A 16486-nucleotide genomic window follows, 5' to 3' on the forward strand; every position below is an offset into this window, starting at 1 on the left:
GTTATCAACAGTGATAAATAAATATATATATATATATATATATAGACACACAATGCATGTGTGGGCTAAATATTTATTGGAGTAGGAATAAACTTATTAAATTTAAACTATATTTAATATTTTAGAAATCTTCCCCTAAACTGGATTGGTTACCTTTACCTCTCGCGGAATTAGTCGGACCATGCAGCAGATTGTTGATATGTAGTCGATAATGTATCAATACTATTATTGCCAACAAAACATATACATTATCGCCAACAAAATGTACATGCACAAAGAATTCTCTGCTTTGGGGATACGTCTAAAATCTCTCAAACATAAAATCTGTCAATGTGTGTTAAACATTAATGCAAGCTAAATTATTATCGTCTTTGTTCCATTTTCCATTTTCCTTTTTGTTTTGTTTGGTGCACGAATCATTCGTTTTCCTGTTTTTATTAATAACCAGTAATTGCAGCTGCACTGCACCAGCTTTGGTACGTCGTGTTCAATACTCGTCGTCCCACCTAATTTTTTTTAAAAAAACAAAAAAACATACATCACCCGCCTAACGTTACGTGGGCCGCTGTTGCCCTCACAACAAAGTCTTCACTCAAATCAATGCTCTCGAAGTCACTACACACAGAGAGACTAGAAGACCTAAAGTAGAAAAGACACAGCCTTCTTTTCTTTTCCTTTCCTTTATTTTCTAATTTCCTCTCTTCCTTTGGTTACTTTTCTAATTTCTCTCTCCTTCTCTCGCTCACCACAAATTCACAAATTCCATTTATATTTGCAATGGAAGACAGCTCAATGGGCGGTGCGCTAGTCCCCACCGTGAAAGGATGTGAACACTTACCAGGCTCGGCCACCGAAACTGCGTCGGAGGAGCCGGACAAGGACATTATGTGCCCGATATGCATGCAGATCATCAAAGACGCCTTCCTCACGGCTTGTGGCCACAGTTTCTGCTACATCTGCATTCTCACTCACCTCCGCATCAAGAGTGATTGCCCTTGCTGCGCTCACTCTCTCACCACAGACCTCATTTTCCCCAATTTCTTGCTCGACAAGGTTCCTTCTTTTCTCTCTTCGCCTTTCCATTTCGATGTGTTTGGTTGACAGTGTCAAGAAAGAAAGTAACATCATATTGGAATTTGCAGTTGCTGAAAAATGCTTTGGCTTCTCGAATGGCGAAGACTGCATCTCCATTTGAACAACTTCGTCGGGGACTGCACCAGGTCAGTAGCCATTTTTGTCATAATTAAATCAAAACTTGTTTATTTTTCTTCTTCATTCACATGATTTTGATTAGTTAATAATTTGATCGTATTTACTTGTACGACTTGTAATTCGCAATCTTAGACAGGGTTGCGAGATGTCGATGAAAGAGCTGGACGGCCTGTTGTCTCTCCTTGAAGAGAAGAAGAGAAAAATGGAGCAGCAAGAATCTGAGATAAGCATGGAGATCATGCTTGGCTTCTTACATTGCCTGAAAAAGCAAAAGTTTGAAGAGCTCAATGAGGTCCAAATTAATATATATGTATAAACTTTATGACATGAGTTTAATTTTCTTTTTCGCATTCTTTTGTTTTGGCTCTGTACTTTGATTATGATGCTCTGTTTTCCTCTGCAGATAAAGGCCGATCTTCAGTACATCAAGGAGGACATAACTGCGGTTGAGAGACGGAGACTAGAGCTGTGCAGCTGGGAACAGGAGAGCTCCATGAAGCTGAAAATGCTTGCTCCTGGTGATCAGCAGCAGCACAGCAATGGCATTGTCTGTAGCACGCATCACGTGCAAGCTCAAATGAGTAGTAACGATTTACAGAACAAAAGATCTGATGTAAAGGCTCAAGCAATCTCCAAGGCACTCCAACTAAATAATGATTATGGCAGCAGCTCTGATATGCAGTGTGTGACAACACCAGGTGTAGCATCACTAGCAAGAAAAAGGCGAGTCCATTCACAGGTTAGTGATCCTGCAAATTGATCTGAGGAGGCTACCAACAAAACTTCCCAGATTCTGAACTATTGGACTTCTATTTTTCCTTGCAACAGTTCAATCACCTACAAGAGTGCTACTTGCAAAAGCGACGAAATTGGTACAGACAGGAAGAAAGGGGCGCAAACACTATGAATATAGAAGGTTATAATCCAGGCCTTGAAGATTTTCAATCTGTGTTTACAAGCTTTACACAATACAGGTACAAACTTCTCAAGTATCAATTTCAAGTTTCTTCTAGGAAATCCTATCCTGTTATAGTTACTAATGCAATTTTTGGTTGCTTGAAACAGTCGAATGAGGGTCATTGCTGAACTGAGGCATGGTGATCTTTTTCACTCTGCCAATATTGTGTCCAGGTGATTTAAAATGTCATCCCTCATGCACTTTTTTCAGGACAAATTGGAAATGGTTCTCATTTCGTACAATTTTGTTAGCCCTTTCATCAGCGATTTGCTACCCTGTAACCATCATTGGTTGTACACCTGTAGGCTGTATCTACTAAATTTAGGCAAATTATCATCATGGTCCATTGTTTAGTTAGGTCGTTTGGTTACTGCAACATGTGATCTGTGCTTGAAAATTTATCTTTAGCTGATCTTGGTAATGTATCGTGATATTTGAGGTTCCCATTACATTTGTTGCAGTATAGAATTTGATCGTGATGATGAACTGTTTGCTACTGCTGGAGTTTCACGGTGCATAAAAGTTTTTGAATTTTCCTCGGTAAGCATTGGACAGACGCTTTAGTACCTTTATAAAGTCTGTTACTTTTAGTTTTTTATTAAGCAGGAATAATGTTCCAGGGCCGAAGTTGAGCAATGACTCCATATATTGCTTCCAAGTGCTACTGGTGCATCTTTATACTTCTTCAGTGCACTAATCTAGTTGATATCTAAAAGTTGTATGTTATGGTAAAATATGAAAGGGATGCCATTTTTGATTTTTTATATTACTTTTAGGTAATAGTTGTTTTTCTGCATAAGACAATGCTTTCGCAGATATACCTGTCGCCTTTGGGTTGTGCCTGAACACCTCAGTCTCATGGAATTTTTTTTTTTCTTTATTTGTTCATAGTTAATAAGTTCTATTGTGATTACTTCCAGGTGGTTAATGAACCAGCAGATATCCACTGTCCTATCGTAGAGATATCCGCACGATCCAAACTTAGTTGCTTGAGCTGGAATAAGTACACTAAAACCCATATTGCTAGTAGCGACTATGAGGGGATAGTAACTGTTTGGGATGTAACTACTCATCAGGTAGTGAAATCTTTTCTTTTCATTAAAATAGTGCTAATCTGCACCCCTATGCTGTCATAATTTTGTCACTGCCTCAACCCATTTGTTCACATCCAGTTATTTAACCAGACTCTTTTCTTACCAGAGTGTGATGGAATATGAGGAGCATGAAAAGCGTACTTGGAGTGTTGATTTTTCGTCTATTGATCCTTCAATGCTTGTATCCGGAAGTGATGACTGCAAGGTAATTGGACATGAATTTTAGCTCATATCTTAGGGGTTTGTGAGCTGTATCTTGTTAAGTGACCTAAAAAGTAACTAGTTGTAGTTATAGGCTTGGAGTATTTGAAGTAGCATCAAGAAGTTTGGCTAGCGATGTATAAATAGAAAGTAAGAAATGCATGGCCTTCATGATGCCTGGAAGGCCTCTGCATAGGGTCTCTGTAAAAAATGAACGGTGAAGATCCTTAGCTTATTATATTGTAAGGAAGCATTTCATTTTCAATAGAAACTCATAATGCGATTATGTTTCTACTTTCCAGAAGCTAAAGTAATTCATATTTTCTGGAAAATCTGTCCACACTGCAACATTTTGATCCTCCTGCCAACCCTATATGAAATTCTCATGTGGGATAATTTTTGCCGGTCGAATTGTTTTCCAACTTCTAGGAAATGATACACTTGCTAGGGATGTATTAGATGGTCTTATGTTTATATAAGTGCTCTCAGCATGCATTTTTTATGCTAAACAGGTCAAAATTTGGTGCACAAAGCAAGAAGAAAGTGTTCTTAACATCAACATGAAGGCAAATATTTGTTCTGTCAAGTATAATCCTGGATCCAGCTTTTATGTGGCAGTATGTCTCTGTTCTTAAGATTAAAATGAGAACATAGCTTGTTTAATTCTCCTATCCAGAAGAATGCAAAAAATTTATACGTACACCATATTTTGAAAGTTCACTGTCGATTCCTTTTTTTCATGCCAATTAGTGATTAAACAAAACTAGTATATGTATAGCCTTTCCCTGAGCCCAATGTGATTGAAAACATATCGTTTAATCAAATTAGGACACAGAGCTTGGTATAATGCACTTGGTAATTTTGCAGGTTGGCTCTGCAGATCATCACATTCATTATTATGACCTGAGAAATATCAGCCAACCACTGCATGTCTTTAGTGGGCATAGGAAAGCTGTTTCATATGTGAAATTCTTGTCTAACAATGAACTTGCTTCTGCATCCACTGACAGCACATTGCGATTGTGGGATGTAAAGGAAAACTTGCCTGTGAGTCATCTTGCTTATGGGACTTTTGATTTCTAATTTCCAAACAGAGTTTGAGCTCATTCTTTGTTTTCACAATGACAGTTGTGCACGTATAGAGGCCACATGAATGAGAAGAATTTTGTGGGTCTCGCTGTAAATAACGAATATATTGCTTGCGGCAGCGAGACAAATGAAGTGTTCGTTTACCATAAGGTTAAGTTGACAAACAAGAAAATGATGTGGTAGCTAAGTTGACATGCCAAAATTGAACCCCCACCAAAATTACAATGTTTACATTGTATATAAGGTACTTGGCACCAACAGTAGTTGATTCAGTTTTGGTGTCTACTTGCAGGCAATCTCGAAACCTATGGCTTGGCATGGCTCTTCAGATTTAGGCGAGAATGACGACGACGCAGGATCATTCTTTATCAGTGCTGTGTGTTGGAAGAGGGATAGCCCAATGCTATTGACTGCAAACAGTCGAGGAACAATTAATGTGCTTCTACTTGCAGCCTGAGAATATCGGTAATCAAGTAAAAATTTCTTTTAAGGTATCGCCAACACAAAGATATACATCAATTTTATCGATGCTAAACAAAGATGTGTGTCTTTGTATTGAATTCAAACCTGGTATTTTGTTTCTTGTGTTGCAATAGTTGAATTAAAACGTTCGAAAGTTTTAATGATGGTTCCCTTCTTTCCTTTGAACGTACGAAAGAACAAGTGAAGGGCATACACCAAAATAAAGGGAATTTCCTTAGCGAAAATGGGGTCAATTGGAACAGTTGATGAAAACAAGGATGCAAATGAGGGAGGGAGGGAGGGACAGTTGATGAAAAGAAGGATGCAAATGAGGGAGGGAGGGAGGGAGGGAGGGAGGGAGGCCTTCTGTTCTTGTGCCGCACCCCCACATAGAGGCAAGGTTGTGTCCGTTTCTAAGGGTTATTTACACTAACACCCTCATGAGGTTTCTTGTGTTTTCACAAAACCCACTAAGGTTTCAAAAATTACACGAATACCCCTGAGGTTTTAGTTTATTTTCACAAAATCCTTTTTTTGTTGATTATTTGTCCAAAAATTGATGATTTCATTTGAAAAAAAAAAAACAAACTTATGCAAATTACAAAATTAACCTCAATGAAGTATATGCAATCTAATTTCAAAAGCCAAATTTGTATTTGTAGAATTTTGTTGTTCTTGTATAAAATCATCAATCTTTGGATGAAAAATCAATAAAAATGAGTTTTGTGAAAACAATTTAAAACCTCAGGAGGTGTTTGCATAATTTCTAAAACCTCAAGGAGTTTTGTGAAAAATTCGACAACCTTAAGGGGTGTTAGTGTAAATAACTCTATATAACCAAATGCAACACCCTTCTAAAAAAGCGAAACGGTTGATCATAAAGTTTTGCTACCGCCAAAGAAATAAAAGATGCCAATCAATATTGTAACAACTGAAATAAGTTGGACATAAAATAAAGGAATTATAAAAGTAAATTAGCCAGTCATAAAGGAAATTCATTAAATAAAAAGCTTCTTTGTAACGGGGATTTCTTTAGAAAAAGGCAAAGAAAGATATCTTCATCCATCTTTTGGATTCAAACTTGGCTTCTTATTTTTTGTTTGCATGTTTCAAATGAAAAAAAGGATCGACATGAGACCATGAAATTTGTAACGAATAATTTATGTGAATGCAAATTTGTTAGGTACCAAGCCCAGCCCAACCCAACCCCAAGTCAGCAGTCTATTTCTTCCCCATAGGCTTGCTGCTTGCCAGCACTGCGCATCTTCTACAAGATCCTCTCTCTCTTTCTCTCTCCTACAATCCTATTCCCTTTTCGCTCCTTCTATGTACAAATAGCAGCACTCATATATAAATAAATAGAGATCCTCCTCCTCCCTATAGATTCCCAGAATCACGCTCTCTCTCTCTCTGAGATACCAGAAACGAACCCAGAAAAGAAAAAAATTATAAAGGAAAGAAAAAAACTTTCTCTCTGCTTCCCTGTTTTTTTGGCGCGAAAAAAAAGGAGGCAGCAATGAAAATAGCCAATGGGGATCGGGAGGTGTGCGTGGCCTCGCCTGCGGCGAAGGCTCCGTCGGTCGGAGATGAGAAAGAGAGGGAGGCAGACGCATTCGTGCCACCTCTAAACTTTGCGATGGTCGACAATGGCGTGTTTAGGTCCGGTTTCCCTCATTCTGCCAATTTCAGCTTTTTGAAATCCCTAGGTCTACGTTCCGTTATGTAAGTCAAATCCAGCAATGTTTTTGTAAATTTAATTTATTCCTAGTTTCTTCTTTTTCTGGGCACTTCAAATTTGACTTCAGTTTATCAGAGTTCGGTAATTTTGACTAACTCTTTGGTTTGGGTTCGTGCGTTTGCGTTAGATACTTGTGCCCAGAGCCATATCCGGAGGAGACCGAAGAGTTTTTGAAAGCAAATGGGATTAGGCTTTTCCAGTTTGGGATGGATGGCTCTCAGGTTTCCTCTTCTTTTTGCCTTATGTTGCAATAATGGTATTTTGACATAATATCTTGAGATTAGACAATAAGATGATACTGATGCAAACTTTGTCATCTCTACGTTATAATTCCTGCTATAACCGCGTGTGTTTATCAATTTGGGTGCTCTTCTGTAGAAAAATGATTATGCAGAAGAGTTGAACCTCCGGGACGAAAGCTTGAATTTATTAGAAATCACATGAGGGCTTGGGGAAAATAAAAAGACTATTTGATTGATGATTTCAGATGAAATTTGTTTTTGGAGTGAAAGAGTTTCTGGTTTGAGTTCATGAGTTTTTAAAATAATTAACATCCGTCACCGCTTGTTGAGAAAAAGAGACATGGCAAATTGCGTGTCAAAATCACTTCACTTCATCAGCTTAAGTGCAAGTCTGATGAATTTTTGGGTAAGAGATGCATCACCATGAGCCTATGGCCTTGCTATATCCCATTCCCAATTTGCTGGTGCAAGCCCCGTGTCCGTTGTCTTTTTTCCCACTACAATGCCCCTTTCTGCTAAGCCTCCGCTTTGCATGAAATATATAATTGAATGGAACGACAAGATAAACATATTGACAATCCTAATAGGCAGTTGGATTTTATATTTACTTGTTACTGACGTATGTTCCATGTTTGAAAACAGCCGTGCACCTCTAACCTCAGGTTGTTTTTGCTTGCCTTGTGCTTTAACAGTTTACCTTAACTCTTTCAGTTACTAGATATGGTTTTGTCAGCTGGCAGTAAGCGTAGATTTCATTTGCCTATTGTTCTCTACTCTGGTTTTGTCTGCAGTACCGATTATCTCACTTTGATCCTTGTACTAACCCCTGCATAATCTAAGATTCTTTCTGCTGTTGTTTCTCTGTTTTCGGTGACTTAAATGTTATTCAATCTTTTGAAATGAGCTTGTTGACTGATGATATCTTCTGAGCTCACTCATGTTTGTAGCTAGGGACTTTTCTTCTTTGAGCTAGTTATGATTGCTATCAGTTGATGTTTTCACTCATGTGGCGTGCAACATATTTGCAAATGGATGCTGGACGACAGGAACATTTTGTGAAAATTCCGGAGCACGCAATTCGTGAAGCATTAAACGTAGTCCTTGGTATATCATAACACCTTCGACTTAAAGTTTTATTTTCTTTCTTTTTCGTGCTTAAGATTATACCACAGCAATTTGCTTATCGACTTGGATGCCTGTGTGTGCAAGATGTAAGGAATCACCCGCTCCTGATTCATTGCAAACGAGGGAAGGTACTCAATTCTTTTTAACTTATTTGCATTCTCTCACCCAAAATGTTGGGTTCCATCTTCCAACAATACAAGTGTTTTCTTTTTTGATATTGTGCAGCACCGGACAGGCTGCCTTGTTGGATGCTTAAGAAAGTTGCAAAAATGGTGCCTGACCTCAATCTTCGACGAGTACCAGAGGTTTGCTGCTGCAAAAGCTAGAGTTTCAGATCAAAGGTTCATCGAATTGTTTGATATTTCTGGCTTCAAAAACTTGCCAATGTCATTTTCGTGTTCGAAAAGGATAGTGTAGAGTCATTCGCTCCCTGGAGAATGACCTTTCGGTGCTTTAGTATGTGAAGTTGATTATTGATGACTGATCAGGTCCAGAAGAATGTGCAATACTCAAAATGCGTGTTCATTATCATGCAAATCTGTACCTCGCAGTACAAAATACGCGTTGATTCCAACTTTACTTTAAACTTTTTATGATGCATGAATTTGATCTGTCACTAGATTCCCAGTCGAAAATTGGAGGGTTCATTCATGTTTAGAAGCATGAAAACCAACTGCAGTGCACAAGTTTGAAAAATCGCTAGGCGGTAGGCTAAAAGTAAAAAGAAAAGAACCCACCGCCTAGAGCCGCCTAGGACCGCCTAGCCCCTCCTAGCCCCGCCTAGAGCCGCCTAGGCCGATTTTTTGAACACTCTGAGATTGTCATAAATTCTGGCAAAGAAAAAGATAAAATGAAATGAAATTGAAAAGAATGTGGACGAGAAACAATCGAATCGCCAATCCAAATAATGACGACCGAAACGATGGCTCGGCCTTTTCACTCTACCTCGCTATTCTTCTCAATCCAGGAGACACACAAACTGTCCCTCGTCATGTAAAAGAAGCGAGGCATAAATTAATTCAAACAAAGAAATATAAAACAAAAGAACAAAAGCACAAAACACAGACCAGCAAACTACAGATCTACAGAGAGGGGCTGAAGAACTCAATTCTTCCAAAGCTGCTGCGTCGTGGGAATTTATATAGAGTCGCCAACCCTAGCCTAGCCCCCTTCGAAATTACCACACAACCCTTATCTTACCATACTTGGATCACAATTGGGCCTGTAATTTTCATTCAGTCCCAATCTCGCACCAACGGGCCCAATCTTCTCGACAATTTATCAGAAAGATGCAGGGATATCTGGATCCCAGTGGCCCCGCTTACCTGATTTGATGAATGTCCAATAGAAGAGTCAAATCCGTTAGAGTCAACGATTCTACCAACATAACAAGGATCGACGGTGGAAGATGATCTAATAAGTAGGGCCCACCTTAGATTATTAAACCCCGACGGAATTCATCCAACTAGTTTAGGGTTTGAAGCCCAAGTGTGCTTCCAGCTATTTAGGGTTTTTATCCTCCCCCACCTGAGTTGCTGAGCGCCTGAACATTTCTAGGATTGGAATTCATCCAATCTACCTCGGCTCTTGAGGCTCCAAAAGCCCATCCTTCCGAATCAAAGCCTTTGCGTAAGAGATTCATGCTTTTTGAGTTTCTTCATTGGTAAGTGCCTCGCTTCTCTTTCCTTTTTCGTTAAATTTCCGTGTAAAATAGTGCAAGCTCTCTGCTTTAATTCTCCTGTGCCTTAATTTTCAATTAGATAGATACGAGCTTTTGTATATACAAGCGAGGGTGCGTTTGTGAGCAAGTGGGAGAGAGGGAGAGTACTAAATGGGGAAATCAGGGGGCAGAAAGAAGAAGGGAGCTTCAAACCAAGTTTCTAGTGATGGAAATTCATCTCCAATGGCTAATGGTGGTGTTGATTTAGACTCTTCAATCTTTTTGAAAAGAGCACAAGAGCTCAAAGAAGAAGGGAACAAGAGATTTCAGAGTAAGGACTATGTGGGTGCTCTTGAGCAGTATGATAATGCTCTTAAGCTCACTCCTAAGATTCACCCGGACAGGGCGGTTTTTCATAGCAATAGAGCCGCTTGTTTGATGCAAATGAAGCCTATAGATTATGAAACTGTGGTTGCTGAATGCACCATGGCGCTTCAGGTTCAGCCCCGGTATGTCCGGGCTCTCCTTCGGAGGGCTCGGGCATTTGAGGCGATAGGGAAGTATGAAATGGCAATGCAGGATGTTCAGGTGTTACTGGGGGCTGACCCAAATCACCGGGATGCTTTGGAGATTGCCCAGCGGTTGCGGACAGCACTTGGGCCTCGTCAGGAGGCTCAGCAGGACCTCCAGAGCCGCCCGTCCCCTGCTGCCCTTGGGGCTTCCGCAGTTCGCGGTGCTCCAATTGCTGGGCTGGGGCCTTGTTTACCAGCCCGGCCAGCAGCAAAGAAGGCAGCTGCTTCAGCTGGGGGTTCTGGTTTATCCCAAATTAACAGGCCAGATAAGCCACAAACAGTTCTACCGGCTGAGAATGGACCTGAGCCCAAAACCCAGATGCCAAAACTTGTATTGAAGCCTACAAATGCTTCTTCAAAATCTCCTAATCCAAGTAAGGCTAACCAGAAGGAGCCATCATCAGTTTCATTGTCCATTCATGGGCAGCGTTCTGAGGCTGCCAATCGATGGAGACCATTGAAGCTTGTTTATGATCACGACATAAGGCTTTCCCAAATGCCTGTTAATTGCACTTTCAGAGTGTTAAGGGAAGCTGTAACAAAACGCTTTCCATCATCAAAGTCAGTATTGATCAAGTATAAGGATAATGATGGTGATTTGGTGACTATAACCTCTACAGCTGAACTTAGGTTGGCTGAGTCTTGTGCAGACAGGTTCATTCCAGAAGACCCTGAAATAGATAAAGCTGACTCGATTGGAATGTTGAGATTGCATATTGTGGACGTGACTCCTGAGCAGGAACCACCTTTGTTGGAAGAAGAGGAGGAAAAAGCTGCCGAAAACGAGGGGATCAAGGAAGATGAAAGCAATTCTAATTCATCACTTAGTGAATCTGTTTTGGAAGCTGGTGATTATGAAACTGATAAGGCGGAGAAAGAAGCTCAAAAGGAGAAACCAGGAGCCTCGGAAGATCCTGATTGCAAGGAATTGGAAATGGATGATTGGTTGTTTGAGTTTTCTCAGCTTTTCCGCAGCCATGTCGGTATTGATCCAGATGCTCACATTGATTTGCATGAGCTTGGAATGGAGCTTTGTTCTGAGGCCCTTGAAGAGGCAGTAACTAGTGAAGAAGCTCAGGGTCTTTTTGACAAGGCTGCCTCAAAGTTCCAGGAGGTGGCTGCATTGGCTTTCTTTAATTGGGGAAATGTTTATATGTGTGCGGCAAGGAAAAGGATTCCCTTAGATGAGTCTGCTGGAAAGGAGGTAGTGGAATCACAGCTTCAAACGGCTTATGACTGGGTCAAGGAAAAATATTCCTTGGCCAGAGAGAAATATGAGGAAGCACTGTCGATCAAGCCAGACTTTTATGAGGGGCTGCTGGCCCTGGGGCAGCAGCAATTTGAAATGGCCAAACTTCATTGGTCATTTGCACTTGCTAAGAAAATAGATCTCTCAAGTTGCGATTCCACAGAAATGCTGAACCTTTTCGACAGTGCAGAGGAGAAGATGAAAGTTGCCACTGAGATGTGGGAGAAGCTGGAGGAGCAGAGAGCTAAGGAACTAAAGGATCCAAGTGCAAGCAAAAGAGAAGAATTGTTGAAAAAAAGAAAAAAACAAGGAAGCGGTAATGAAGGAGAGTCCTCTGGAGCATCTGGTCAGGGTGAGATTTCGGCAGATGAAGCAGCAGAACAGGCAGCTGTTATGAGATCACAGATCCATCTTTTCTGGGGTAACATGCTTTTTGAGCGATCTCAGGTTGAATGCAAATTGGGGCTGGATGGTTGGAAGAAAAACCTGGATGCTGCTGTCGAACGCTTTAAGCTTGCTGGAGCTTCTGAGGCTGACATTTCTTTGGTTCTGAAGAACCATTTCTCCAATGGCGATGGAGTTGAGGGAGATGGGAAAAAGGTTCAGAATTTAGGCAGTGATGTACCTGTTGAAGCCAATAAAGACAATGAGATTTTTTCAGGGAAGCGAGATAATCTATTTTAATGGTGGCTTCCGTGAATAATCTTCAATTTGTGCTTGTTAATCATGATAATAAACTGGAGAGATGAACTGCTTTTGTTTTCTGTACTGAATGGAGGAATGCTGGAATTCTTTTTGTTCAGTTCTGAAAGATTGGGTGCCAGAATATGCAGCTGTGTACTCAACAAGATTTTGGGCAATGTTCTTATGGTAAAGATAACATGTTGTAAACATTTTTTTCGCAAGGCTGATGAGTTTCAAGTGTCAACTTTATGCGCGTAGGGTCTTATTTTTAGCTCGCTGCTCCACTTCAGTGCAGTGTGGTTTATAAATGCTAATCTTAATTTTTACGATGCATCTTATTTGAGCTGATTCTTAAATTTGTTACAAATCACCAGAAACCAAATGGATACAAGCTCTTCAAATTTGTTCCCCTCATTTTGTTAATTCTTAAATTCTTGTTAGTGTCAGTTTCAGATGTGATTTCATGTCAGTAGAAAAATGAAGAGATTTTCAGGACTTTTCTCCCTTTGGTTGCCAATGCCAATGAGGATGAAATCGATTTTTACTTAAATCTTGACCATGATGGGAAGGTGCCATTATTTTTAGTGACGGCAAATCAAAATTTGAGGGCTCTGACTGAGCCATACCAAATGGATGGAGTGCTTGAATATATTATCTTGGAGGCTCCAAATTACAATAGATAGAATGAGAATCAGCTAATATATTTTTTGCATCTCCCAATAATTCCATTCTATATTCAATATAATGAGGATTAATTAACAATCAAACATGGGTCCCTCAAGTTTTTGGCATCTAATCATTTGTATTTATATATTGTTTTCAATTACAGAAACAGTTATGCAGATCAGATATGGTTGGTCACTTTCTATAACAGTATACTTCATCCACATCATAAGCACTAAACACCACACCATGGGATGGGAACTGCTACTCCCAACTCCCAAGCTAAGCTTATAACTACGAATTCCACCAGGCCAGGAGGAAATAAAACACACAAAATTTAAAATAAAACCCAAACTTCTCCTCCCAACAGCTTTATTTAGAACACACCAACTACTACTACCACACAAAACCACACAAACCAAATTTTAATTATTTTATTGTCATCCATTGGACAGCTCAGACAGTTGCAACAGGGTCCAAATTAACGGTGGATTCCATGGCCTTCATGGCTTCAAATCTTGGTTCCTTGGCTTGGAATTTGAGGCCAGAATAGAGCTTCATGTAATCATCAAACACAAATTTGGGGTAGGCTGAAATTTTCTCAGTTTCTTTTTCCAGCAATGCTGGAGCTGGGCAGATAAAAGCATCATCACCTGGGTTGTAGAATGAGGCTATGGACATTCTGGTACCATCCGGCTGCGCTATCACACGGTGCATCACACTCTTGTATTTCCCATTAGTGATCACCTATATTAATAATTCAAATCATATTTTAATTAGTAAATTTGAGATTTAAAATAACCGTTCTAATGGGAAGAAAAAAAAAAGTCAAAATTTGAAACTAGGTTATGGTATTTGTACCTCAAGTTGGTCACCTAAGTTGATGACAATGGAGTGGTGCATTGGAGGAACATCAATCCATTGACCATCCTTGAGGAGCTGGAGGCCGCTGACCTTGTCATCTTGGAAGAGTAGGATGATGCCACCTGCATCGGTGTGGGCCCGGAGGCCCTTGATCAGGTCTGGTTTGGGGCAAGGAGGGTAGTTGCTGACCTTTGTCCCAAAGTTTGGTCCCTTTGATCCATAGAAAGCCTTCTTCAGATAAGCCTTCTCCAACCCAAGATTCTCACACAGCAAGTCCAGAAGTTGCTCAGCTAGTTTCTCTAATTCCACTGCAAATTCTTTCATGACCTTCCTGTAATCTTCATCAAGGTCAGGGATTTGGGATATGTTAGAGACAGGAAGGTGGCGCAAGAAGAAGGTGCTTTCCCAGTCCAAGTCATGGATTTCAGACTGGACAGCTTCAAGGCCTTTGCTTGCGACCATTTCCTTAAACCTTTGCTCCATGCACTTTTTGTAGTGGTCCTTTGTCAGCTTGTCCACAGTATCCATCAGCTCATGAGATATCCCATGGTTCACCAACTTCATTAATTAATTTGTACATTAAAAAAAAAGAGTTATTATTAGAAACACATATGATCGTGATATAGAAAGAAAAAACATCATTTGTAATTAACTAGCTGACTTCTCATCAAAGCTTTAAAAGAAATAAAAAGATCTCAAAGCAGCTTAATGGTTGGTTTACCTCAAAGAAACCCCAATTCTCACAAGCATCATTTATCTTCTCCATGGTAGCTTCTCTCTTTTCACCATTAATTTGGCTCAAGTCAACAACTGGGAAAGCCTCCATTTCTCTCCTTAGTTACTCTCTCTCGCAATCTCTCTCTCCCTTTCTCTCTCGCACACACGCAAACTTAATCCTCTCGATGTAAGTGAGTCTATGTGGCTAGCTCTATTTGGTGAGTGGTGTACTTGTATATGGTGGCAATTTATAGGCGCTAAGGGAGTGGCAGATCTGTGAATACCTAGGATTTCTTAGTTAATAATTTATAAGAAAATTAGTATAATGGAATGTTGGCATATTTTTGTACGTAGAGAGAGAGAGAGAGAGAGAGAGAGAGAGAGAAAGTTTGAAACGAAATTGTTCACGTAAGAAAAGAATACCCTGACTGACCCTGAAGATTAAGAAGAAGAATTTATAAGTATCAACTCAACGCATGGAATTGAAAACATGAAAGTAAATTTAAATGATGAATGTAAATCCAGTTACATTTAAAAATAGAAAATATACAGAAAATGAAATGAAATAAAACAGAATAAAAAGGAACAGAACTCGTGGAGTATGTAAGAAAGCCCGTCCATGGTGGATGGACCCCTACCAACTTTTGTCTCGAAGCTGCAGCCATGATCTATGCTATATATTATGCCCTGTTGGTTGGTTGGATCACCTATCTTTCTTTCCTCTTTTTTGTCTTTTACATGTTTTTTTTGTTTTCTGTTTATTTATTTCTTCCAGTCTTAATTAGACCAACCAAACCAAACCATGCATGCACGCGCCTAATTAAGCTTTTCTATTTGAATAAAAAAAAACCCTAATTTCTCAATTATCCCAATTAAACACTAATATAATTTCTCAATTATCATTAAACATAAAGCCTGAAAAAGGGGAAGTGTCCCGCGAGTGCATGAGTGATACGCATGGCCCCAATTCCTTTACTTGAAATGAATGCCTTATTCATTTGCCATGTTTTGTTTCACTTTTTCTTAATAATGACAATTATCGTAAGCAGTAAAAACAAAAGTAAGGCATGCCACAAAAGGTAACATTTCATCATTCATGACATGAACTATAGGGAAGGGAAGCTAGCGCGTTAATGAATATAATTAACAAGCTTTGTTAATGATTAACCAAGGTTTAATCAAAGATTTTAGAGGGCTCTTCTTATGTTTAATGAAAGATATTGATAAACTAATTAACAACTTAGGGTGGTTGAATTTGGATTAATTTTCCTTCTTCCATGTTAATTACCACCAAACAGCTTCAAGCAAAGATAAATCTATGGGCTTTTTGATTTGTTGAGGTGACAAAACCTGGACCTGACCAACTTTCAAGCATCTTGACATCTGACCAAAGAAATCTCTGCTCTCAACTTTCGGTCTTTCGGTCTTCAGTCACATGCTGATGTCGCTTAGTCAAATTCTAAATCTGCCTATTCACTCTTTTGTTGGATTTAACCCCATCTAGTAAATCTGTCGCTGCCATTAACGACCAGAAGTTGGAAGAAGAAAAAACACATGTAGAAAAATAGCATCTAAATTCCCAGTTCGAGTTATATGGCCCAACAAGTACAACTCCGTGACGACTAACTTTGATTATACATTTGACTGATTCGTAGGTTATTAAGGAAAATGAAATCATCTTATTAGAAATCTGTTCTGAAAGTTTCGATATAATCAGTTTTAGTCGTTTAGTTCAAATATATACGTACTTGTGCTAAATTCACACACAATCTAGGCTACGCATAAAAATGTATAGTGGTCAAACAAGTTATTCGGCTAAGAATATCCCATGTACGCATTCTCGATAAGGGAGAGCAAACCAAAAGCATAAAAACTGGATCATGATCTATCATGCGTCCCTCTTACTCGATCGCTTTGTTGGTTTTTGGATCAAGTTCCAAATTCCATGTATTTTCT

At 39.5% G+C, this 16486-nt stretch overlaps 4 protein-coding genes and 1 non-coding gene across 10 annotated transcripts; 3 read left to right on the forward strand and 2 right to left on the reverse strand.

Moving 5' to 3' along the window:
* The first annotated feature begins 616 nt into the window (after positions 1-616).
* LOC103324452 (E3 ubiquitin-protein ligase COP1-like) lies at positions 617-6968 on the forward strand. 5 transcript variants are annotated; one of them, XM_089047881.1, is made up of 14 exons: positions 617-1053; positions 1143-1220; positions 1349-1504; positions 1616-1951; positions 2041-2186; positions 2278-2343; positions 2632-2710; positions 3091-3246; positions 3371-3469; positions 3978-4082; positions 4333-4512; positions 4594-4704; positions 4847-5019; positions 6882-6968. In XM_089047881.1, exons 1-13 carry the CDS (start codon positions 778-780, stop codon positions 5009-5011), a joined length of 1953 nt encoding a protein of 650 aa, XP_088904007.1. In that variant the 5' UTR covers positions 617-777; the 3' UTR covers positions 5012-5019; positions 6882-6968. The 5 variants fall into 5 exon arrangements, with proteins under 5 accessions (XP_088904007.1, XP_088904006.1, XP_008224734.2 ...); XM_089047880.1 differs by lacking the exon at positions 6882-6968 and adding an exon at positions 6200-6338; XM_008226512.3 differs by lacking the exon at positions 6882-6968 and having other exon boundaries at positions 1345-1504; positions 4847-5177.
* On the forward strand, positions 6533-8721 carry LOC103324453 (inositol diphosphatase DSP1-like). The gene is made up of 5 exons (XM_008226513.3): positions 6533-6738; positions 6882-6975; positions 8043-8100; positions 8206-8249; positions 8347-8721. Exons 1-5 carry the CDS (start codon positions 6533-6535, stop codon positions 8536-8538), a joined length of 594 nt encoding a protein of 197 aa, XP_008224735.2. The 3' UTR covers positions 8539-8721.
* A 270-nt stretch (positions 8722-8991) lies between these two features.
* On the reverse strand, positions 8992-9117 carry LOC148918348 (small nucleolar RNA snoR111). The gene has a single exon (XR_016125731.1). It is a non-coding gene; the product is annotated as a small nucleolar RNA snoR111 (small nucleolar RNA).
* Positions 9118-9584: 467 nt separating this feature from the next.
* PHOX2 (Octicosapeptide/Phox/Bem1p (PB1) domain-containing protein / tetratricopeptide repeat (TPR)-containing protein) lies at positions 9585-12619 on the forward strand. 2 transcript variants are annotated; one of them, XM_008226507.2, is made up of 2 exons: positions 9585-9784; positions 9882-12619. In XM_008226507.2, exon 2 carries the CDS (start codon positions 9953-9955, stop codon positions 12284-12286), a length of 2334 nt encoding a protein of 777 aa, XP_008224729.2. In that variant the 5' UTR covers positions 9585-9784; positions 9882-9952; the 3' UTR covers positions 12287-12619. The 2 variants fall into 2 exon arrangements, with proteins under 2 accessions (XP_008224729.2, XP_008224730.2); XM_008226508.2 differs by having other exon boundaries at positions 9886-12619.
* Positions 12620-13068: 449 nt separating this feature from the next.
* Positions 13069-14750, reverse strand: LOC103324450 (1-aminocyclopropane-1-carboxylate oxidase 1). The gene is made up of 3 exons (XM_008226506.2): positions 14535-14750; positions 13811-14371; positions 13069-13696 (listed from the first exon to the last, which is right to left on the reverse strand). Exons 1-3 carry the CDS (start codon positions 14637-14639, stop codon positions 13406-13408), a joined length of 957 nt encoding a protein of 318 aa, XP_008224728.2. The 5' UTR covers positions 14640-14750; the 3' UTR covers positions 13069-13405.
* Positions 14751-16486: the final 1736 nt, after the last annotated feature.

Source organism: Prunus mume, linkage group LG3, assembly GCF_029339155.1.
Source record: "Prunus mume cultivar Tortuosa linkage group LG3, ASM2933915v1, whole genome shotgun sequence".
Classification (NCBI taxonomy): domain Eukaryota; kingdom Viridiplantae; phylum Streptophyta; class Magnoliopsida; order Rosales; family Rosaceae; genus Prunus; species Prunus mume.

Coding starts and splice junctions, on each gene's coding strand:
- LOC103324452 (XM_089047881.1), top strand. CDS start 778: ATGGAAGACAGCTCAATGGGCGGTGCGCTAGTCCCCACCGTGAAAGGA. Junction 1,221..1,348: donor TTCGTCGGGGACTGCACCAG/GTCAGTAGCCAT, acceptor AATCTTAGACAG/GGTTGCGAGATGTCGATGAA. Junction 3,247..3,370: donor GGGATGTAACTACTCATCAG/GTAGTGAAATCT, acceptor TTTTCTTACCAG/AGTGTGATGGAATATGAGGA.
- PHOX2 (XM_008226507.2), top strand. CDS start 9,953: ATGGGGAAATCAGGGGGCAGAAAGAAGAAGGGAGCTTCAAACCAAGTT.
- LOC103324453 (XM_008226513.3), top strand. CDS start 6,533: ATGAAAATAGCCAATGGGGATCGGGAGGTGTGCGTGGCCTCGCCTGCG. Junction 8,101..8,205: donor AGCATTAAACGTAGTCCTTG/GTATATCATAAC, acceptor TGTGTGTGCAAG/ATGTAAGGAATCACCCGCTC. Junction 8,250..8,346: donor TTCATTGCAAACGAGGGAAG/GTACTCAATTCT, acceptor GATATTGTGCAG/CACCGGACAGGCTGCCTTGT.
- LOC103324450 (XM_008226506.2), bottom strand. CDS start 14,639: ATGGAGGCTTTCCCAGTTGTTGACTTGAGCCAAATTAATGGTGAAAAG. Junction 14,372..14,534: donor AGAATTGGGGTTTCTTTGAG/GTAAACCAACCA, acceptor TAATTAATGAAG/TTGGTGAACCATGGGATATC. Junction 13,697..13,810: donor ACTTAGGTGACCAACTTGAG/GTACAAATACCA, acceptor TTATTAATATAG/GTGATCACTAATGGGAAATA.